This window comes from Atractosteus spatula, chromosome 11, assembly GCF_055471065.1.
Source record: "Atractosteus spatula isolate fAtrSpa1 chromosome 11, fAtrSpa1.hap1, whole genome shotgun sequence".
Classification (NCBI taxonomy): domain Eukaryota; kingdom Metazoa; phylum Chordata; class Actinopteri; order Semionotiformes; family Lepisosteidae; genus Atractosteus; species Atractosteus spatula.
Genome location: NC_142716.1, coordinates 46,911,429 through 46,934,804, shown reverse-complemented (window position 1 = coordinate 46,934,804; position 23,376 = coordinate 46,911,429). Strand labels below are relative to the sequence as shown.

The 23,376-nt window shown below is 41.7% G+C and overlaps 1 protein-coding gene across 2 annotated transcripts in view; it reads left to right on the top strand.

Moving 5' to 3' along the window:
- pik3r5 (phosphoinositide-3-kinase, regulatory subunit 5) overlaps positions 1–19,695 on the top strand; it is a 33,523-nt gene extending 13,828 nt beyond the window's left edge. For both annotated transcript variants that reach the window (XM_088927904.1, XM_088927905.1), the window contains exons 2-19: positions 1,838–1,947; positions 4,859–4,959; positions 5,787–5,855; positions 6,301–6,439; positions 7,948–8,017; positions 9,551–9,725; positions 11,083–11,251; positions 11,360–11,428; positions 12,713–13,349; positions 13,763–13,913; positions 14,316–14,441; positions 14,917–15,045; positions 15,814–15,907; positions 17,432–17,508; positions 17,880–17,973; positions 18,563–18,645; positions 18,962–19,077; positions 19,495–19,695. In XM_088927904.1, coding sequence (XP_088784030.1) covers positions 1,851–1,947; positions 4,859–4,959; positions 5,787–5,855; positions 6,301–6,439; positions 7,948–8,017; positions 9,551–9,725; positions 11,083–11,251; positions 11,360–11,428; positions 12,713–13,349; positions 13,763–13,913; positions 14,316–14,441; positions 14,917–15,045; positions 15,814–15,907; positions 17,432–17,508; positions 17,880–17,973; positions 18,563–18,645; positions 18,962–19,077; positions 19,495–19,636 — 2,538 coding nt within the window. In that variant the 5' untranslated portion in view covers positions 1,838–1,850 and the 3' untranslated portion in view covers positions 19,637–19,695. The remainder of the gene's footprint in view (positions 1–1,837; positions 1,948–4,858; positions 4,960–5,786; positions 5,856–6,300; positions 6,440–7,947; positions 8,018–9,550; positions 9,726–11,082; positions 11,252–11,359; positions 11,429–12,712; positions 13,350–13,762; positions 13,914–14,315; positions 14,442–14,916; positions 15,046–15,813; positions 15,908–17,431; positions 17,509–17,879; positions 17,974–18,562; positions 18,646–18,961; positions 19,078–19,494) is intronic.
- Positions 19,696–23,376: the final 3,681 nt, after the last annotated feature.

The following is a 23,376-nucleotide window of genomic DNA, read 5'->3' as shown; positions in this document are numbered from 1 at the left end:
GTGATTGTAAGGATTTCCTTAGCGCACTCTGGTTTCCTCTCACAGTCCAAAGACTTACAGCACTGGGAGGTTAATTGTCTTCTATGAAAACTGGCCCTGGTGTGAATATGTGCGTATCTGTGTCTGTGTGTGCCCTGCAATGGACAGGCATCCTGTCCAGGGTGTATCCTGCCTTGCACCTGTTTCTTGCCAGAATAGGCCCCCCTCGACCCTGAATTGGGCAAAGCTGTTAAAAATGAATGGTTAAGAACACATTTACAACTGTCCATTTTGACAGGATCGTCTTTCTAGCTGTAGAAAGACATACTGTCATACTGGAAAGTCATACTGTTCTTAACGCTTGAGTTTCCTAAGGAAAGTGTTTCACAAATTACATATGCGATTCCGTGAGTGTAATTGTTTCTTCAGATTACATCAGCTCCGTCATTTCCTCAGTAAGTCATTAAGGACTCTGTGACACAGACAACTAACGGTGACTTCCAGCAGTCATCCAGAAAAGTGAAGTTATTGAGTTGCAGTAGAGTAGACAATTTAAAAAACACCACTCTTTTTGTTGTCTGAAGAATTTTAAGGGCTCAGTTTTGACCTTTGTTTTTTAATGGTTAACCTTCGCTTACCTGAGTAATGTCAGAGAGAAAATAAATGGAGCCCGTCCTTAGCAATATAGCTGGAAAATGCCATGTTTGCATTTTTTTTCAGAATTTCAGAATGACCATGAGGCATTCATTGTGCAGTGTTCCCGTTTTCCAAGCTCAGTACTGTAGTGTCGACACACTGTGCTGGTTCTGGACTACGATGAAAGCAGGAAGCTATGAGGAGACAGCGAAACCTGACATAAGACCAGAGTTGCCTAAAATGGCCATCGGACTTTACAGCTCATGTGCTTGTGATCACATCTGTAAATGCTGTCAATGGTAATTTTCAGACAAATGACACAATATACTTAGGTCATCAGTAAAACTGGAGAAGTAGGTAACACTAGATTTCATAAAAGTTTGTTTTGACACTGACAAGCACCAAAAAAGCACCTTAGTAGATAATAATGAAATGTCCTCTGATCATTTTGACTTAGATTAAATCAATATTCTACTTACTTATACCACCACCTTTAACTCCTTGCAAATATATCATTGGGTTTGGTGTGCATTCCTAATGGTACTTTTCCAATGATGATGAACTAAAAGCAACAGAATCTCTTTTCCAAAAAACCAAGAAGGCTCATGTCAGCTAACTTCCAACCCAACGCTGGTGGAGCGGTGTCACGTGTGCGGTACCACTTGGGGAATCTCAGTCACGGTCAGCTAGCGACATGATGACATTTCTCAGGTTCGAGCTGTACTGGTGCTTAACCTGTGCTCCGAGCCAGAGGTCTGACTGGCTGAGCCAGCTGATGGACCCTGGCCGTCCTGCAGTACGAATGGTATAAACACTGATGATCCGGTAAGGCCTACCCATTGGAGACTCTGCTACTCCGTTCTAAAGCTGGATAATAAATTGCTTTGAAAAAGTAGTGAACACCCATAGAAGAGTTACAGTTTCACAATGAAGCAGTTGTGGAGGTTTGCTGCCTTTGAGCTATTCCGTTTGCTTTTTGGCTATTAATTTAGTTATTGCAGGCTTCTGCTTTGGGTTTTTGTTTTGTTTACCGCCTAAAGGGAGAGAATGCCATGCCAAAAACAACAACGTGCCAAAGCAGTGCCAGTGCGGTGCCAATAACAAGTACAAACAGCCTTTGTGAATTCCCTGTAATTCCCCACAGCTGTTCTTCTCAGAACAGCAGCAAATGGTTTTAAAGCGAAACGTTTCTAAATGCCAGCGTAAATGCTTTCTCTCCTAGGCGATGAATTAAGATGCAGCATACCTCGTGCACAGAGGACCGCATCCATCATGCCTTAGAGAGATGCCTTCACAGACTCAGCCAGTCCTCTTCCACGGACACTTGGAACGGTAAGTGCATCAGCCATTCTGCAGGATCTAGTGACGAGAAGCAGGACTTCACAGAACAGAATATTCTCAGATGACATATGACATAAACAGACTATGCCAGTGTTATATTGCACTTCAAAGTGGTTGTTAAATGAACCCGTTGATTGTTTTTAATGAGCTCAACAAAATGATGAAATTTAACAGATTGGCTGAAAGGAAGTTGTTGCAGAAGCCACAAAGAAGTAGAAGAGCTGTAGGCATATAGCAGAGAGAAGGTGGGTTTCAATGGGGGCTGCTCCCCCACACACAAACTGAACACTGTACAGTGTATTGATCTCTAGAGAGATGTCAAAGGGTTAATTATGAATGGATGTGAATTAAGCTCAGTCATCAATACAGGCCTTCCCAAACATTACAGCCTACTTTGTTCAACAAAACATCACTTTTACTGAGCTTTTATATTATACTGCCAAGCAGAAGTCGGACAAATGTTCCAAAAACAGCCACACAAGCTAAACTAAACTAAATCTATTTTGCAACTTACCCTGTAGAGATGACAAAAAAATAGCCAGTGGATTACAGCAACAATAAAAATAGGCAAAGAAAAACAGATTGCGAAATGTACCAGTGTGCAGTTGAGTGTTCCCAGTTTGTAGTGATAAAAGTATTAAAAAAGTTCTGAAGAATGATTACACCGGTAAAAGGTTTTCATTGCTAAAGACTAAATTGAGACTAAATTGCTCTGCATGTCTGGAAAAATGTATGTGTAGAAATAAGACAAGGAAATCGAAAGAACTGGGACATCAAAACCCTGCAATGGGTATAGTCAAGGGTGAGCATACTGTATATTATTATTCTATTAATCAAACACTCGTCCTTACAAGTCCTAGAAATGTTTCCTTACTGTAAACCTCAGTTTGATTCAATATGATCTAAATCCTTCTGTAAATAAATTTCAAGCTTTTGAAGGCAGATTGTGCACCAGCTAGATTGGTAGGGGGACTTCACTCATAGCATCTTTCCCAGGCGATACAATTCCTGGCTGCAGCCCTGGACAGAATAACTCAGCCTGAAGCAGCAGGAATACTTGTTGATTTGCCCATGTCTTTGACAATGCATCTTTAACAAACCGGGGGATTTTTCATGCATTTGCATGGCCTCCCAGTAAAGCAGCAGCAGGAAGAAAGCCTGCCTTGTGTGCTGGTGTAAACATGTCAAAGGCAGGGCACGGATATACCATCATCCAGCTCTCTGCAACTTCTCCACCCATACGAACAGTCGTCAAAAATACATGTGTGAAATGCACGCGTGCACTTTCATTGGTCGGAAGTGGTTCTCAGATAATTCTCAGATTATGAGTAATTTAAAGTTTGGTCAAAAAATATTTAATAAATTGCATACACAGTTTAAAAGACATTTGTTTCTTTTTTATAATATGCTTGAACTGGGAGCTACTGTACTACTTCCCCCTGTTTTCAAAAGATATTAGCCAAATGTCACTTATTATTGTAAGGGGAGCCCCAGATGTAAGTACAGATGGTGTTAATGATTAGCTAATATTATTATTTTGCTGTTTGGAAAAACAACATCATATCATATCATATCATATCATATCATTTCATATCAGACTACCACTGCAGCTTTCAGCACAGCCCAGTGATTCTTTCAGCTGTTTTACACTTCTTTAAAACTAAAAAAAATTAAAACTATCAAGAAAAGATTAAACCTTTTTATATTTAAAATGCATCTTTATATCTCATTACATAATGCATACATTAAATGCATGTTCAAATTCTGTTATATAATATATATATATACATCTTTATATTCATTATACTCTGTGGCAGTCTATTATGGTCATACTCCTCATTTCTTTCTGCTAGAAACAGAAATGTTGTTACACAGAACTCTACATGTTCCTAAAGCATGAGGCTGATGTTGTTGTCACCTTTGCAAAACAAAAAGTAAAAAAATAAATTGTGAAGATGAAAGACACTTTTTTAAAACAACAGGAAGGCACTTTGAGACTGCTGGGAGAGGAGATGCAGAGAGATTAAGCAGAGAAGGGAAGCAACAGATTGTTATTGAGTAAATTGCAAAGGTATGTGTTATAAACAGGTTTTTACACACTTGGTGTGTTTTAAAAATTTTATCTTCTTTTCAATTGTAACTTGAAAACAAAAGATTATTACTGCAAGAGTTATGCATTGCAGCGAAACAAGCCTGCAGTGGTTGTTTACAAGTAAGTGTTTTTTCAGTTCTTGGTTTTAAAGTCTCATGCATTTTATCTTGTAAGAATCTTATGTACGTATTCAAGATGGAGTTCCTGCTTGTAATCATGCTTGTTTTCTGTTAGATTTGAATTGGCTTCTACAGTCTTCTGATAGAAGGCTTGGAATGATATACATTACAGCTGAACTGTTCAGCTGTGAAATGTTAAAAGTTTTAACTTGCAAACGCTGATAGTTGAAGAATTTTTTCATGTTTATAGTTTATAGCTTAGCACTGAAAATTAATATAATTCTAAAAACGTATAGGGTTTCAGAGTCTACAAAACCATGCTCAGGACATGACAAGCTCTGTTAATCTGTCCATTTCCTTTTGTATCAGGAGCAAAGAAACTAGCAGGTCCAGAGTTTTATCAAGGGGCCATAGAATACCAGCACTGCCATCTGCAAATGCCAGCAAGCATTTCATAATATTTATCTCCTGCTCAGCTTTACAGAACTTGGGCTTGAATTGCATGCAAATTCTTGTCTAAATGTTTAAATCAAAAACCTGCCTTATTTCAAGAACAAGCTGGATGAGGAGCTCAGATCAATTAGCTACTGACAAACAGACAGGCAAGGTGTGCCGAATGTCTCTCGCGCACGGACAGATGTGTGTTTGAGAGTGTGCTCTGTCTCACATGCTTTCTCTTCGGCCTGTCCAGCTGGGCTGTGCATGAATCGCTGGAGCCTGGAGGAGCTGGTGAATCGAGACCCCGAGAACTTCCTCATCCTCCTTCAGCAGATACTGAAGAAAACCAGAGAGGTGAGAGCCACACAGGCACACAGCCCCCTCCCCAGCAAGCTGATCACTACTGCCTGGCCATGGCCAGGTCTGGAGCTGTCCCCCACCCCCAGTTTCTCTGACATGGTTTTCACAGCAGGTCACCATTGCAGCTCTTTTGGTGTATTTCTTAGCCCTAAAGAAACGCCAGCAGACATATCACCCTGCAGCTCACAATTGGCAGCCCACTGGCAGCCACAATTGGCAGCCTGACCAGTACCCAGATCGGAGACCTCCTGGGAAAAGGTTGCTACTGGAAGAGGTGTTAGTGGGGCCAGTAGGGGGCGCTCACCCTGCAGTCTGTGTGGGTCCTAATTTCCCAGTATTGTGATGGGGACACTATACTGTAAAAAGGAACCGTCCTACAGATGATACGTAAAACTGAGGTCCTGACTCTCTGTGGTCATTAAAAATCCCAGGGCGTTTTACGAAAAGAGTAGGGTTATAATCCCGGTGTCCTGGCCAAATTTCCTCCCTGGCCTTTACCAATCATGGCCTCCTAATAATCCCCATCTCTGAACTGGCTTCATCACTCTGCTCTCTTCCCCACTGAGAGCTGATGTGTGGTGAGAGTACTGGTGCACTCTGGCTACTGCACATTGGTTGTGATGGAGAGGAGTCACCACTGCTCTTAAACGCTTTGAGTGGAGTGGGCCCTTTCAGACAGCACAGCTTCTGAAGCTTTTATTAGTTTAAAAGCTTGCGTAAAATCTCAGTGTTAACCCTTTTCTTTCTGGTAAACTTTAAACTCCTGACAGCTGTGCTGCACCTCGTGAAATGCTGATGTCTCTGCTCCCGTGTCTTTCCAGGTGCAGGAGCAATGCGAGTATATCCTGGTTGCCCCGTTGGCTCTGATGTTTTTCTCCACAGCCTTACAGGTGAGGGCATTCAATCTGCTTCCACATGCCCCACAGGGTCACACATACCCTCTCAGGCAAGACCGTGGACACTGCCTTTGCAAGAGTCTGATGACAGCAGAGTTCTGCTTTTTTCAGACAACCCTCACCAAGATCGAACATATTTACTTATTAAGGCCTCGTTAATCACAGTTCTGCTGTTTAAAACTCCCTTTCTGGATGGGAAGTGGGTTGGACCTGACATTGGGGAAGTATGCTGTTGCACTACCCTTGTTTTCAGTAACATTTCTGGAAACCAAGTTGATCTTTTTCACTACCTCTTCACCTACCAACCATTTCTTGAAAGAAGGCAGGGTGTCTGACAGTACCTGAATCAGATGCTGTTCTGTACCTCAGGGCTGTGCTTCCCCAGCCACTCGAATGCTGTTGCTCTGCGAAACACTGATTGTGCTTCGCGTCTTCCCAGACCCCTTACTTCCCCCCACACTGCGACCTGCTGAGGGAGGCCTGCGAGGTGTACCACAGCTTCCTGACCTGGCCCGAGCCGTACTGCAGTGTGTGCCGAGACCTCCTCACATTCATCCACCAGGAGCTGAAGGCCCCAGGTACTGTCCGAGCCACCTGCGAGTCAGTCTGTGGGGCGCGCTTTAAACAGATGAGAGAGTTTTGTGGAAATGTGGGTGGCCTGCCCCTGTTTGTCTCCCCCATAGGGTCTGCCTCCAGTTTCCTGCACACTGGAGAGACCCACGTTTGTTTGACCTCTATGAGCTCAGTAGGGGTCCTTGTACTTGCGTTGCCTCTGGCCTGGGTGCTGTGTGATCTCTGCCTAACCCACTTCTGGGTCCATGAGCAGGACAGCTCCTCTATGCATTCCCAGGCACTTGCAGGAACAGGGGACAGAGGGCAACACAGCTATTTACAGGTGCTGTCTTCGGGCTGCTTGACTGTCACACTGAATGAAAGCTCAGGGGCAGCCAGGTCGCCATGGAGGATCAGACCCCTCGTCTTGTACTCCAAAGGGAAGCACTTCATGGCCAGAAGGTCTCCTGGCAAGACAGAACAACATTGCCTCAGTCACAGGCACATACAGGGGCACATCCAATACAATATACGAGCAATTCTAACAACTGCTTTTCCAATGCTGCCCTTTCTAAAAATGTATTTCTATTGGGCACTATACCACCACCTAATGACTAAAAATAATCACAAGAGTTCTTGGTAAATCTTTTATTAGCTGTTTGCCTGTGTTGTAGGCTCTGATCAATGCTCCTTGGCAAACAATTATCTTAATTTAGCTACCAAAATCAAACATTTGTAAACATTGATTAAAATGTGTCATATTTTAATGAAATAGGCCAATGATGCAATTTTATCCAACAGTGCTGCCTCCAAAACATGATATCAGACTTGAGGAACATCTATAATATGTCACTTTTACAGTTATGCAGGTCTGTAAAGGGATTGAGTTTTCCTAGTAGAGAGTTAACATGTACAAAGCAAACAAACATTGCTCTCTTTATTCAGATTGGAGAACTGGGCCTTTTCGGTCATAGTTTCATTCATTAGAGAGGTTGGCTGTCGGATGGATGTGGTTTTTATGAATAAGCTAGAAACAAAGTGGAAGTAAAAGATATCTCATTTACCTTCCGATGTAATTTTTTTTAAAAAGCTAGGAGTTCCTCTTTTTTGATTGCTGGTTTGCATCCCTGTATTCATGTTGAGATTATATTTAACACAAGTGAGCTTGTAAAAGCTAAATAAAAAGAGCATTGAGAGAAGGGTGAGATGAAATCAGTGTCATCACACCAGGCTGCCTCTGAGGCACGATCTACCCTCAAGTCAAGGCCAAACATCTGTTCATGTAGAGCTGTGTTCAAGCAAGAATCACTTGAAAATAGATCAGAATCAGATCTCCCCTGAGTCAATGAGATTTGACACAAATCAGTTTGTGCCTTCAAGCAACAGCAAAAGAAATGAACAGACTGTTTGCTGTCTTTCACTTTGTTTTTCAAACATTTAGCTTTGGCCTCCTAGTTCACTGGGGTCTTTACACCCTTTACTCACCCCTCTCTGATCAGTTTTACAGATTTTATTTATTTTTTTATTTCCACAGGGATTTCCTATCACAGGCTTGTAAGAGAAGAGCAAGGATTAGCCACTGACAATCAGCAATCCAAGACCATGTAAGTAGACGCAGAAGAAAAGTCTGTGTTAAAATGGGTTTGGGGCAGCCTCTCTCCAGCTAATCCAGTAATTTGCAAGGGAATAATTCAGTAAGGTCCCAGGGTATAGATCATTCAACACAAAGCTGGTTTGCAAAGTTTCATTGTAAAAAGAAAAACTAAGAAATTTACAGTGTTTACAAAGTGCTTATCATAACCTTATTCTGTTCTTATCTGATAAATCTACTCTCTTCTTTAAGTCTCGGGCTGGATAGTGGATGAGTGATTCTGGGAGTTGATCATCCTGACTGCAACAATGAAAGGCCCTAGTGTATAACTATGAGTCACTTTAAACACAAGTACGAGTCTTACACCAGGGTGGTCATCCAATGGTCTGGGAGAGGAACAATGCAGCAACAATTTTGCCCTTAAATTGACAAAAATTAAACAAAATAATTTAGTTTTGTCCTGCTGAAGCAGGTAATGTGTTCAATTAAGCTGTTTAGGGATCACCTGACATGAAAATGCAGATTTCAAGGATCACAACAGGCTATTCTTGACTTAACTGAACCAATGAACTTATTAAATTGATCAAAACTCACGTGTGTCCCAGGCTGAACACTTAAGGGTGACATCTAAGACCTGCTGAAGGGTGGCTTTTCTGGACCAGGGCCTGGCGACCCCTGTCTCACGCTTTCAGTTCCAGATCCTAATTCCCCATTCACACCTAACCTTTAAATGACAATATAACACCTGATTCTGGATTTCACTGTACAGATCTAGGACTGGGAGAAAGGTGTACACTCGACGTACTCTCGTAAGTTAGGCGTCAGAATGAAATGCCTTGTCAAAGATGTTAAAACTCTAATGATGATTGTACCCTTCCAGACACAAGATAACTGCCCATTGAACTTACTGACTTACGGCAATGTGAAACATGTTACGTACTTTATTTTTGCTCTGATTGGCTTTTTTTGGGTTCTCTTACCGTCGTTTTTAGCTTCTGCTTAGTGTTTTTGTGCACTGAGCCTTGCAGCTTGCTTCCGCCGCACTTCACACGAAGAGGAAGAAAGAGGGGGGCCTGCACACGTTTCTCTTCTCGGTCTCCTGTGCTGTTTACATGCATGCCTCTTCTCACTGCTATCTGCTCGTTACAGATTTAGCTTTCACACTTGTGTATTTGCAGTGCTAGTTCCTGAACCCCAGGAGATATTTTCAGAGCCTTCTGTGTTGGTGGTAACTCTTCAGCAATTTCCAAGCTTTCAGGGTGTAGTGAACAGCTTTTATATCTCTTCTACTGCTCAAAATTACTTCACGTTGCAGATACTTTTTGATCTAGGTGTCTTGAATACAAAACCACATGATCTGTGGCAATGCTCATGGCAGAAAAGTACATAAAATTCAGGCAGCTGAGGAATAAAAGGTGAAAGAACCCAGACAGGAACTCAGATGTAAATGTGTCCAAGGCTTTCCTGGATGATACTTAGGTTTTCCAGACTTATTCCCGACTGTGTGTCCAGGGTGTCTTTTCTCAATTTGCGTGTTTTTTGCCAGAACGGTGCTGCTGATGAATCCCTCTGATATCCCTCCGGAGTTCCTGGCGGTGTCAGAGCAGCTCAGCAATGTCAGGCACTCACAGAAAGATGCCTACATCATCCTCATCAAACACGCTTATCAGTCTGCTTTTGGCGCTCGGTACCCCCTGGACTGCATGCAGAAAGTGCTGGAGGTAAACTTGGCCAGATACGTACATGTGCCATTTGCTTGTTGGATATATTTAACACGTGAGTTCAGAAGTAGATTTGTACAGTCCAGCACATCTCATTTAATGGCACAGGGAGACAGAGGGTTATTGTGTCTCAGAATAGCTCAATCTCTCCTGAGATTTAAAAAAAGACTGGGGCTTATTTGTTATTTTTAAGAACTTGTTTTGTACTACAACCAAACTCAGGACTTTAAAAACAATGGGCAGAAGTGAAATGCTCTTACTTCATCCAGACTGGAGACATCTTCAGAGAAACGTAAACAGGCACACTGGGAATGACTTGATACTTTGCACCAATATTTAACTGACCATCTTGCTTTAAAAACTACACTCTTAAAGTGACAGGTATTTATATTTGAAGATATATCTCTTAATTGATTTTAAGTAAAGCTACAGTATGTATAATGTGTGGTGCTTTCAATGAAACACCAACAAATACATCATATAAATTATATGAATGTGGATGTGGAAATCATGATAAAATACTGCAGGGTTTCTTTATTTATAGTATTTTAGCAACGGCTGCAGGACAACAGTAACATACTCTATATCATGTGTCCATTTAGGAAGAAACCGTGAAAGCCACAGTTTCCTTCCTTATTTCAGAAAAACCACATGCTTTGCAACATCTTGTCCTTTGAAAAAATAATAGTTAAACCTGTATTACCATGTGTTGTTCTTCTTGGTGTAACCTGGCTGTTTTAGACCAGTTTTCTTAATGAGCTACACATCTGGCCCAGGCATAAACGTGGCAAATTTATAGATTTGTTTTCTTTGCCATGTTTGCAAGACTGTCAATAGGTGGAGCCTTTTGTCCAAAACCAAGGATAATGGAGAGAGTATTGTGTGGAGATACATTGGGTAGCTGTACTAATTTGATTGGAACTAAATTAATATTAAAAATTTCCCTATAGTTTCTCAACACCTGTTTAACGAGCACCTAAGAAATGAAAAATGTTGCCACCTGCTGTGGAAATAGTGAAACTGATTGTTTCAATTTTCTGGATATCAAGGAAGTCATGATGTTTTAAAAAGTCTGTGAGTTGTGACTAAAGTTTTAAGATACCGTTTTCAGGCCACTCTTCAGCCTTTGAAATATTAAGTGAAGTCCAAATGAGTTCAAAGTAAATACTTCTAGTATTTGTGAAATAGTTACACATTTGTGAAATGTGTACATATAGATTCCTTGTTATTTCATAAGATTTCCACAGTGTCGGAATTCATTTTAAGACGATTAAATTGCCATAAAATCTACAGGAAGTTAGGAAGTCTCTTATGAAAAATACTTAATTTGTTGAACTGATTTTTTTATCTCCTCCAGTCGAAAAACGTAGAAGAACTCAGTCCCATCTTTTCAGACATCACAGACATTTTGGAAACAGCTGTTTCTGTGGAGGACATTGACAAGGCCAGGGAGCATTTACTGGAGGATCTGGAAAGGCTTAGGGAGAAAATCGGACTTCCGGTGCCAAACAGTAAGAAACCAGAAGGTGAGGCCTCCTTCGGGTGTTTTCATGAGCACTCTTACATGTGACTTACAGCCAGTGTGAGCTTTTCAAGAACTGAATTAAAATTGTGTTTCCTCCTCACTGCGACAGGCATGCTGCAGACTCTGTCACTGCCCATTGCCAGGTGTCACACGTACCACTGGGATAAGGACAATTTCGGTAAGAGGATCTATCGCTTTCTCCCGCAGAGCTTTTAAACAGAAGTTTCTGTTGTTATTATCATGCACCTCCTCTTTCCCATGCTTAAATATCTCACCTCCTGAGCCCCATGTTGTGGGAATTTTCCCTCACACCCTCCCTCCACCTGTCTTCACTCTGTCAGCAGCTCCCTCGTTCATTCCTTACAAGTGAGGGCCAGGGCTGTGATTTCCTCAGCCTGGCCAGTTAGTGCCGAACATTCAAATATTGAACATGCCTACAAATTCTGCCATCTTGTCACATTGGTTAGACTTGAACCGAACTGTTGAATAGGGGTATAGCTGTATCAACTTCACTGTCTTACTTCAATACAGCACTGTACTGCTTTTAACTTTTTATTTTTACTAGTCCTCTTTCTGTTGACTTATACACATAAAGAAGTTATTACAAACTGGTTATGGTGTCGAAACAACAGGCTAACTGTGCTCTAAATAAAACACATTGTTAGTTCCTCATCTTTTAGTGTATGATCCATTCCTTGTAACTAAACGTCAAGCTTGGAAGATGCAAGTCCACAGTGACCCTTACTGAACGGTGGTAGTAATGGAGTTAGATTGTGTGGGTATTTGCAATGTGCTGAAAACTGATCATTGCTGTATTATAGCAAAGTTTAACCTCTTTTTTGATGCAGGTTGTCTAAGACTCTTGCAATGCCAAAATTGGATTTTTTTTTCAGATTCCTAAAAACACTAGCTCACCTATAATACCATTTTCTGTACCAATGAGCCTGTATAGCACTGGGTCTGTGTTTAAATAAGTTCTGTCAAACATTTGAATACAGCAATCTGACCATTCTCCAGAAGGCCATGTCTAAATTATCTTAGATAATTGCTTTGCAGACCCTGACATAGCAGCAATCCAACAGGTTTTATAGTAAACCGTTAAAACACTAACAGAGATATTTAATTGCATTCTCTTAAGATGGTGGCTTATTACTGTAGGTTATGTCATTTAGAGGTAATTTGGCATAACAAGTTGTTTTAGTAATCAAGCAAATCACTTGCTTAATGGATCATTAACTTACTAGTGTTTCTAATCTTTAAAAATAGATTATTTAGTAAATTACTGTATTGGCAAGGTTCTGGATTGGGATACTCTTGGAAAAGTGTTAAAGATGTCTACTTTAGAATTCTGATTGTGAAGCACAGTTTATTGTGGAACAGGTACAAAAACTAGCTAACTGTACAGCTTTCAGCCTGCTGCAGGTGTTTTTACACTTTCTTTTGTCATTGTCTGTATTCTCAGACATTTTGAACGAGATCTTCCAGGCCGAGTGTGACCTGGCTGAAGCTCAGTCCCAGCCAGATGAGGGGGAGGACGATGAGGAGGACGAGGAGGACGTGGAGGAGGAGGAAGTGGCAGTGAACGGCTGTGTGGATCACAGAGCCTCCACCTTCTCCACCGTCTCCATCCTCTCCACCGCCTCCAAGGACTCCATGCTCTCCAATAACTCCTTCTCCTCCATCTCCTCCTCCTCGTCGGGGCCCAGCCGGCTGTCGGTGGCCTCGGGGATGGACAGCGACTTCTGTGAGGACACCGAGGAGGAGAGCAGCACAGACAAAACTCCCAAAGCCAGAGCCAGGCTGGGCAAACGCATCTCCATGCTATTCAAGTCCAAGAGCAGCAACTCGCTAAACCGGGCAAAAAGCTTGGGAAACACAGAGGCCAAAGACTATGTAACGATCAGATCCAAGAGGTCGAACTCTCTGCCCCAGCAGGTTCACCTGCAGAGCCCAGAGAAGATGTTTCTCAGGAATGTCTGCTACAGGAGGAGACCTATCCTGAGCTGCGACGAGGACACCAAAACCACAACCCTCAGGGTGGTGGTTTTTGGTGCAGATCAGATCACCGGAAAAGTGGCGAGAGCCTACAGTAATCTCAGGTAAAATCTGAATAATCCATTTAACTAACTTGGTTCAGATTTTTCTCATTTTTCAAGGCTGTGTTCATGATATTATGAAATATTAATAAATTCTGCTGAAGTGTCTGGTCACACTGATACGTCAGCATCACATATGTAAAGTTAGCAGCCAGACACTGTTGTTTTGCCTTATTTAGGACTCTTCCCCTTGATATAGCCAACTCTGATCAGACAAAAAGAATTAGACCTTTTGGAAAGAGTGCCCTATCAAGTTATGATGTGTGTAAGGGCACATAGTGGCAGTGTTTAAAGAAGACTATGTTTGGATGAGAATTGATTAATATTCATATGCACAACTCATTATCTGCCTGATATGCTTGTGTGTGTATCTATGGTTGTCTTTATAAATGTGCATGTATTTTTTTTCCCTCTAGACTTCAGGAAAGCAGGTGCCCTCGCCTAACCAGGCTATTTAAGCTCCAGTTCTTTTTCATCCCAGTGAAGAGGAACTCCAGCAGCCCTGCAGTGGGAGTGTCCAGCTCTGGCAGTCTGTCAGACAGCCCTGGGAGGGGCAGCATGGCCGTGGTAAATACCCAGCAGGGAGTCCCCTTTCACTGCAGTTGTGCTGCATGCCAAGATGAATGAAGAGGAAAGGCACTGACATTAGGATGGAAGCAGGAGAAATGTTGTTATTGATTTTCAGTGGTAGTAAATTGCTGTGATTCATTGAGCAGCATTCTTATGTGAACCCAGGCGTACAGAGATGAAAAGGTCCTGCAATAAAAAAAGCTTTATAAAACAAAAATACATTCTAAATACAGGTTAAATTTTATTATTACAGTAAAGTATGGGTTAAATTTTAATATTACAGTAAAATAAACATATTTCACTTATTTTCCCCCCAGTTTTTTTTGCCTTTGTGATATGATATGTGTTATAAGAATACAGCATGCCAAACTAAACCAGAAATCTTGTCTCTTGGCACAGGACCCGAGTCTGCCCTGCCTGGAGGATAGCACCAACGACATTGCGCAATACCTCGGCATGCTGGATCCCTGGTATAAGCGCAACATGCTCAGCCTCCTGAACCTGCCCGTGGAGGTGCTCTGCCAGGTGAGGGCGCTGTCTTCTGAGCAGCTCTGACCAGCCAGCTTTGGATCCTGATTTTACTCTTACTGCAGAAAATAACAGATAACTATAGACAATTAACAATTAAATATAAATGCGAGAGCTGTAACGTACATAGGATCAAAGATCTTATCTGAATTTTGAAACGGAGAATTACAAAATATAAAATATAAAAGTTAAGGCAAAATGTAGACCATAAAATGATTTTCCGCCTGTATCTACAGTATGAGTGTGTACATCTATCAGTAAAGTGTGTGCATGCTTGAGTATTTTAAGTCATATGGGTACAAAAGTGCTATAGCTTTCATTTCTTGTGTTGTATTAAAACAGAAAATTCTCCATTTAATCTACAAGTTTAGTCTGAGTAATATCCATTAAAAAAAGATATGCTTATGCTGTGCCACATCTTTAACAGTTGTTTTCGTATGGCTCAGATATAAGGGTTCTGTGCGTTTTTCAGCAAACTTCCAAAACCGAGCCTGACGTGTCCAGCAGCACCAGGGAGCGGCTGCCCATCCTGGCGGACATGGTTCTGTACTACTGCAGACACGCAGCTCGTCCAGTGCTGGTCCAGCTCTACCAGGCTGAGGTGAGGCCGGCAGTCTGACCCTCCACCTGCCCCATCGCGCTCTGAGCCCAGCAGGCTTGTCCAGATCCTTCCTTATTATTTCTTAAACTTCTATAGCACTTTCCTGGACACTCCACTCAAAAGGGCTTTACAGGTAATGGGGATCCCCTCCACCACCAATGTGCAGCCCCACCTGGAGGATGTGACGGCAGCCATAGTGCACCAGTACTCTCCCCACACACCAGCTCTCAGTGGGGAGGAGAGCAGAGTGATGAAGCCAGTTCAGAGAGGGGGATTATTAGGAGGCCATGATTGGTAAAGGCCAATGGGAAATTTGACCAGGGTGCCAGGGTAATGCCCCTACTCTTTTTGAGAAACGCCCTGGGATTTTTAATGACCACAGAGAGTCAGGACCTCGGTTTTTTGTCTCATCCGAAGGACGGCACCTTTTTACAATATAGTGTCCCCATCACTATACTGGGGCATTAGGACCCACATAAGCTGCAGGGTGAGTGCCCCCTGCTGGCCCCTCTAACACCTCTTCCAGCAGCAACCTTAGCTTTCCCAGGAGGTCTCCTGTCCAGGGACTGACCAGGCTCACACCTGCTGGGCTTCAGTGGGCTGCCAGTTGTGAGTTGCAGGGTGATAAGGCTGCTGGCTTCGGACTAGTATTAGAGTAGTGCCGGCATTAATGCCTAGCATTTCCAGTCGTGTGATTTGCACGATCGATAGACGTGTTTCCGTGTGATCTAACCTGGTCGGCTGATTGGCTGCTCTGTGCCGTGGTAGCTGACGCTGGCGGGCGGGATGAAGCGAACGGAGGTGTTCATCCACTCCCTGGAGCTGGGCCACACCGCTGGGACTCGTGCAGTCAAGGCCTCTGGTGAGTACGGGCAGTAGGGGGAGCCATCGCGCCCTCAGCCTGCTTATTGACGAACATCTGTTAATTAGTGTAATGGTTCTTCGGGTTTCCCCCCTTGCCCTCACTGCCGGCTGAGCTAAAGGAGACCTCCCTCAGCCCGGGCGGCTGTTGTACGCAGGGGCGTATTCAATACATTAGCAATAACCTTTAATAGGGGAACTGCATCACTATTTTTATATTTCGAGGGTTAGAAAGAATTAGCATTGATGAGTGCGTTGTCCAACAATAGTAAAAGTAAAATGTACACAGTAACTTGTAAAAGCTCCAATTTCCGCCACAAAATAGACAAAATTTCCAGGTATGCGCGGCGCCATTTTGCTGTCCTTGTCTGCGATTAAGACCGAGGCAACAAAACTTCCGGAGAGGTGAAGTGGCCCTATTACATTGTAAACAAGAAGATATTGCTCTCGATTTAGAGACAATTTTGCCAACAAATACTCTTTGTTAACTCTGTATGCAGATCACGCTGGAAACGTCCTGCGGTGAAATGTCTGTTTGTACAGCCTGTACTCACTCGCTCGCACATCGCATTACACGAGTCATTACTGTGACTAGTGAGCAGGAAAGGCCGATTTTACGTCACAGTCCTTGCCCCTGGCGAGATCAGGGGTTTGCGACAACATTACGACCATCCAGCACTTCTGCGAAATTCACGATTTTGTGCTTAATTCGGGATTTGGCAAATTTTGTGATGCCGTTAGTTTATTTTGTTACCGAGATATAGTAACCGTTCTGAGAAATTGGGACTGTAGTTCCCATTTAATGTCGCCAACAAAGATAAACAAATTTTAACTAATTCTAACACTTTTTTAAATCAAACTGCAAGCTTAAAACAAACGTGTTTAAACATCGGTATAGGGCGCGTTTCTCCTTTCTGCAACTGAGAAGGGGACAGAGAATGAAAGGGGTTAACAACGCTTTAAGCACTTAAACCTTGAAGCACTTTAAACTTTAAGCGCGACAGGACCGTGGAGTGACAGAACACTTGCAGAAATTCCGTAACATTTTCCGCATCGCTCAAATTGTTGCGTTTGCCGGCTCAGCTGTTCAGTTTCTGCATTCTTCCGGAAAGGAAAACCCGGTGACAAATTCCTTTGAAAATTAATCTCAGATTGCTCTTACTGTGTTGAATGTTGAGCTAAAAAAACGGAGTCAGTGTCAAGTCACGTGTCAGACCGTGAGCAACAAGGAACACGTGACTGGCAATTTCCCAAAATACCTGGATCAGGTATATACCTAAAAATAATTTGCTAAACCAAAAAATGCTGAAATTCATTTGTTTGATTGCTTTTGTCTGAGTTCCTTTCTCATATCTTATTGTCTAGTAATGATAAATTATTTAATTTAATCAAATAAATAATTATAATGAATGATTTATTTGAGTACAGCAGCAGCGATCCAAGCCAAGCAGGAGCGCACCTGCCCGCACACAGCCCTGTTGTCTTTGCTTGCCCCTTCTGAAACTTGCCGCATTTCCTTTTGCAGGGCCAGTCTGCAAAAGATTTGGGATTGACGGGGACCGGGAAGCAGTGCCGTTAACACTAGAAATCGTTTACAATAAGGTAGATAATGGAATTTAATTTAGAGCACTGATCATACGCACAAACATGGAACAATTCCCCCCTGCGACTATAGAAAATGGCAGGACTGGGGTCTGCGGAGCCTTTAGGCACTGTAACATCATCATGACATCTGTAAAATACTTTGGAACAGCACCAGGTTTACAGCACTAGTTACACACCTTTTTACAGGGCTGAAGAATGACATTGGTCTGAAGTGTCCCCAAATTGTGTTTTTTTTAATTATTCAAACCTGGTGCACAGCACAAAACCCTTTTCTTTTTCAGTGTTTAATTTTGTACATCTCCTCAAACTGCAGGATGTACATTCTGCTGTGGGAAGCTTGCAAGCGTGTTTGTTTTTTGCTCTTCTAGGTGAGCGTCAGTGGGCGAAATCAGTGGAGTAAAGTGGATAAAATCTGCACCTCTGTTAATCTTACCAAAGCCTGTAAGAAACCAGAAGAACTAGGTATGGAGCTGAGGGTTCTTCTCTGATACCTTGAATTTGAGGATGCAAATTTTCTATCAAACAGCAGGGAATGATGTAATACTTCATGATATGACAAGTACAGCATCAAATAATAAATACACTCTAGAAGTGATATTGGTTAGGCAGGTATCACAGTTGTGTATCTGGAAGTTTTAAAACTTGAAGTGTTGTGTTGCAGACAAGTCAAAGTCCAGTGTCACAATTTGATTAAAGAATTATCATTTTTCTTTTTATACTTTAGTGAATGAAATCATTTAGCACGTCCAATGGTGAAACTAACTTCCCCATGTAGAATGTAAACGGTGCCAGAATGTAAAATATACATACATTTGCAACAGGGCTCACCACACAGAGCGTATTACTGAAGTGATGTAACGCCCTTGAAACTTAGTGTAAAGTTCTGCTGCAGTAGAAGAGCCGGTGTTTTGGCCCAGAGGAATTCAGTGCTGTCCAGGGGGTGGCGCTATGTACACCATGAGTCTGCAAGAGACTATGATCGAAACCCAGCAGGGGCAGGGCAGAGTAACAGGCAGATCTGTTGTAATCCGCTCTGTCCAATTTTGTTTAGATTCAAAAATGGAGTGCCTTCAGCTGACCATGACAGAAGTTCTGAAGAGACAAAACTCCAAGTCCAAAAAAGGTTACAATCAGGTGAGCAGAAGGCAGGGAACCAGCCTTGGTTCAAGATGGCTTCCAGAACTCATTGAAACAAGACTGAAAACAGTTTCCATCTGAAGCTGGGAAAATGCCTTTGGTGGTAAGATCAAGAAGGCACTGCGAGCCATAGTTAGCCGAAACCTGAAAACGTGTTCAAATGCATTTCACTGACTGGCTTCAAGACAGGACACATAGTGAGAAAGGTGTACAAAGCTGGCTCACTCAGAAGTTATTTACGCTGGTCGGATTTGAATTTTTTGTGACCTTTTTCAGAATGTCCTAAACCTTGTTTTTTCAAATAATTCTGCAGCAACTCAACACCACGCAGGTGAAGGTGGACAAAGTCCAGGTGTCAGGAGCTTGCAACACCACCTTTGCTGTGTGTTTGGACCAGGATGAGAGGAAGATCTTTCAGAGTGTGACCAGGTGCTGAAGGCCGGTTATTCATTTTCAGTCATTCATTTCATATTCATATTTATTGCATGTTAAGTGAATTGAAGCAGGCTTCGTTCGCTGTTATCATGCCTTGGAAATCAAACATGCTTTGTATAGCAGGCCTTAACTACTTTGGCCTTAAAAGCAATAAGCATTTTTTAAGCACAGTACTGAAGTAGAATGCATGGCAGGAACCACAGTACTAACATGGCTACCCCAAACACTGCTTGAACTTTTTCTGTTTTTACCTCATTTCAAAGTAGGTAAAAAAATGGAACTAGAATTATAAAGCTATGTTCTACTGTGAGTGCTTGCTGCTTCTTATTGCTTTGCAGTTACCTGACTCGTGTTTTGCAGGTTTTGGGTTAGGGAGCAGCATGCTGACCGGTTTTCCCTCTTGCCTTGCAGATGCGAGATTTCCGTCTGCTACAAGCCGGAAAGTGGGATGCACTGGAGGATCCGGAAGGCCCTGTCCTCTCAGCCGCTCTGCCCTGAGTTCTGCTCACTCCTCTGCCTCCCCATCTCCACTTTCAGCGGCGCTCATTCCTGATGACGTGCCCGGAAAGCAGCTGGCTTCATGGAAAGCCGTAGCCTGGAGGCTTCTGAATCTCAGGGAAAAAGAGTACAGAAGAGCGGCTCTTCTGTACCTGGACTGAAGTCCGTGTCTCCTGGTGCTGGGAACAATAGCTTGTCACTGCTGTTTTTCATACACTGTAATCTAGGAGGTGCAAGGCCGGTGACCCCTGCCCCTCATGGCTCATGAGGGTGGAAAATAATTTTGCAGAAAGTTTGTGTTGACTTTTTTAAGAGGGTTTTCCGACAGTGTTTTTTTGTCGTCACAAAATGTTTGTCCTTACAGGTGAGGTTTTATCATCTTTCAGAAGAGCCCACCTGATTGGGTGAGCTCTGACAAACATTAGAGGGTATTCCCTCTGTGGGGGTGTCTTAGTGTGGCTCGGGAGCATGCTGGGTAGGTCAGGTGGCTACTGTGCATTGTTCAGTCCACGAGGAAAGGACACGGGCACCTCCTCATTATTCCCCCTGTTGGGACCTGCTCACTTGCTTTTCTGTCCTACAGTATGCTCGAGTTCGAGTATGGCTCTGTAAGATACAATGCTCTCTATGAAGAGCCTATGACAGTCCTTTTCTGTTGAGCTTTTGTGCAGTGAAAGTTCAACTGAAGAGAGAAATTGAGGTAATTCATATCTTAATATTTTGATTTTTTTTTGTATTGCTAAAAAGAACCTAACTAGCAGTTTAACTGACCTGACTGCTTTTGACAGATAACTAGGAAATAAATCCTTTTATGAATGATTTTTCATTACGATTATTTAAATTTTCACAAAAGAAGCAACTCTTCCACTTTGCAATTATGCAAAAGTGTATGTTTTTCTGTACATACTAATTTAATGAAAAAATATGGCCAAGATTTACTGTTAGCATAGAGATAGGCAATTGCTTTGCAGTCCAATCAAAACAGATATGAGCACATACTGTATAATGCTTTCTGTATCCTTTTCATAGTAACCAGGATTTGTCCATTTTGTCCACATATTTAAAACATATTGTCATTTGTCCACATATTTGATGAACAAGTAGACATTAGTTACACAATAATTACATGCTGGAAAAAGAGAGTGACGTCTGCAGGTTCTACAACCAAAACATAATGTATTTCATTATTTCCAGCATGAAATTACCCATACTCTGACACAGTTCCTCACTTTATCCTACCATTTGGTTCTGTGAGGTATTTTTAATTATTATTGTGATTTATTTTTATTTTTATACAGTTTTCATGGACAGTGAAGAACTTTGCCATATGCCATGCAATATCTTGTCTGTCTCCTCATTGTTTGCATGTACTGTGCCGCTAGTGAATATCTGATGAAATGTGCAATAATTTGAAATGTTCGTTAACCAATATCATGCATAAACTGCAAGAACTTGCCACAATAATCATGTTTTCCCATTGCAGCTAGAACCAATTGCACAATTCTTACAGCACTAATACCCACAATCACCAGAAACAGATTTTATTTTTTTCTAAATCTTATTGTAAACCAACACACATTATGCAGTGTGAAAATCAAAGGGCACATTTACACCTCATCCCTAATAACCCATATATCCTGAATCTCAGTTAATACACAATGCTAGCTGTGACTCTGTATGCCAGGAAGGATCTGATAATGCACTGACATTGCTTACTACCTGAATTATACACGGAATTATATACTGCAATACAGCACCTCGAATCTAAGAGACTCTCTTGAAACACTTTGACTGAAGTGACCTCCCATGGGAGGAAGTTTTTATTTTCTCAGGGAGGTGAAGGAATTTTTCCATTATCCCAAGTGGGAAAACGTAATTCCTTAAAAAGAGTAGCTGGCTGATCTCCATATGCACATTGTAACGTGCAATTACTGTACCTAGAAGGAGATGCAGTATGGTACATCTCAAGATTAGAAAATAATGTAAAAATTCTAGTCTTTATTTTTGCACCTGCATTTTGGTACGCAGATAAAAGGGACTGAAATATGAAATATGACCTTGTGTGACTAGGCTTTGAGCTGACATTCTCCGTAAGTCATGTGGAGGGAGAACAGAAAGACGAAACTATGGTATAATGAAATGGCTGTACAATTCTATTTTTGTTTTATGAGTTTGTTTTTCTTTAACTGTATTATTAAGTTTAAGGTCTAGATCGAATCAAGAATTAAACCCACTCACCACTTTCAAATGATAAATTGGGGGAGTTAATTGCAAGTTACCATTAGGTAGAAGTATGAAAAGCTCTGGAAAGAACAATAGATGCCAACAAATACAGGCAATTTAATTTGGGAGTGTTGGGGGTGAGTCACAGGTTTGATTTAATCCAGTCCTTAATCTGTACAGAATGATAACAAATGTTCCAGGTGTATCTAAAAAAAAAACATATTTTGTTAGATTCATGCTGAGAACTTTTTCAGCCAATTTGTACCATCTCTGGTCTAACCTTCCCTATGGGAGTCCTTCATTTGAAAATGTTTACATGTTTTGTTACGATAATTTCGTGCATCTGTCATTATAAAGCTTTTAAGGTTTGTAAAATAATGTTATACAGTATGTAAAGACTATTTGGGAAAAAAATTCTAACAATTTGTAAAAAAAAATATTATTTTGCACTAATAAAATGTACAATTGAAAAGGGCTGCTTAAGTTTTATTTGTTAAACGTATTTTTACACAGGAAACATAGTTTTAAAGCACGAGGCCGTGTTTCGCACCTGTTGCAACTAACAAGGGGACGTGTCTTGTGCAGAAATACTGAGAAAGTTGCCTTACGATAACACCTGAATCAATGGAGCACAGGCCATAAGCAAATACGTTCTTAGCTCTTCTGTATAGTATCATTAAAAAGGCAAAATTCCTTGAATTCTCGGAAGTTACACAGCTTTAAAGTATCCTACCAAAGATATGTATTTACTTTACTTTTTAAAGGTGCTCGTGTTCCTAATCCGTTTGGTTCTTTTGAGGTGGACACAGGCAAAGGTGACGCAAAGGAATAGGAAATCAGTAGTTTCACCTCAGGATACAGTTCCAGTAAGAACCCCTTGCCTTTTTTGTCGCTAAGGTGTAATTACTGGTATTGGAATTCTCCTCCGACACGTTAATATGATATTGTATTTGATCTGTTCACGGAAGCTATTGGCTATGGGATGTTTTAACCCCCCAATACATAATAAAGTTCTCCAGCTGTCCTCCACATTTATTAACTTGACAGGTAATGACGTTGCCATAGCAAGTCGAAGTACCCGCCATATACATAAATAAAAACCGTGCTAAAACTGGAAATAACTTCCTGAAAGTGAGCCTATCGGTTAATAACTTGTGTTTATAGAACCTAGAGTTTTTTTTATGAGAACCACATTCAAAAATAGGTTACAGGGTACGTGCAATTTTTGCAAGGTCGTCGTCATTCCACAGCTACTTTAAGCATTCGCAAAAAGTGAACAAGGGTGGTGCAGGGAGAGACTTTTCTTTTTTTTAAAAAAAAACCATAGCCATTACCATTAATAATACATGAGGTCATGCTCGCTTCTAAAGCCAGCGAGAAAGAATTTTCGGTCTTAAGAAGTCGTGGCATCAACACACACACACACAAAAGACGACACCGAGGGACAGTTCCATGGAAAAAAGTAAAGGAAATTAATTGACTACTTATAAAATGATTCAGCTTCCTCAATTCGAGTCCGTGCACTGCCTTTTTCCGCTCAGCTTTCACTGCGTCCAGCCACAGCGCAGACAC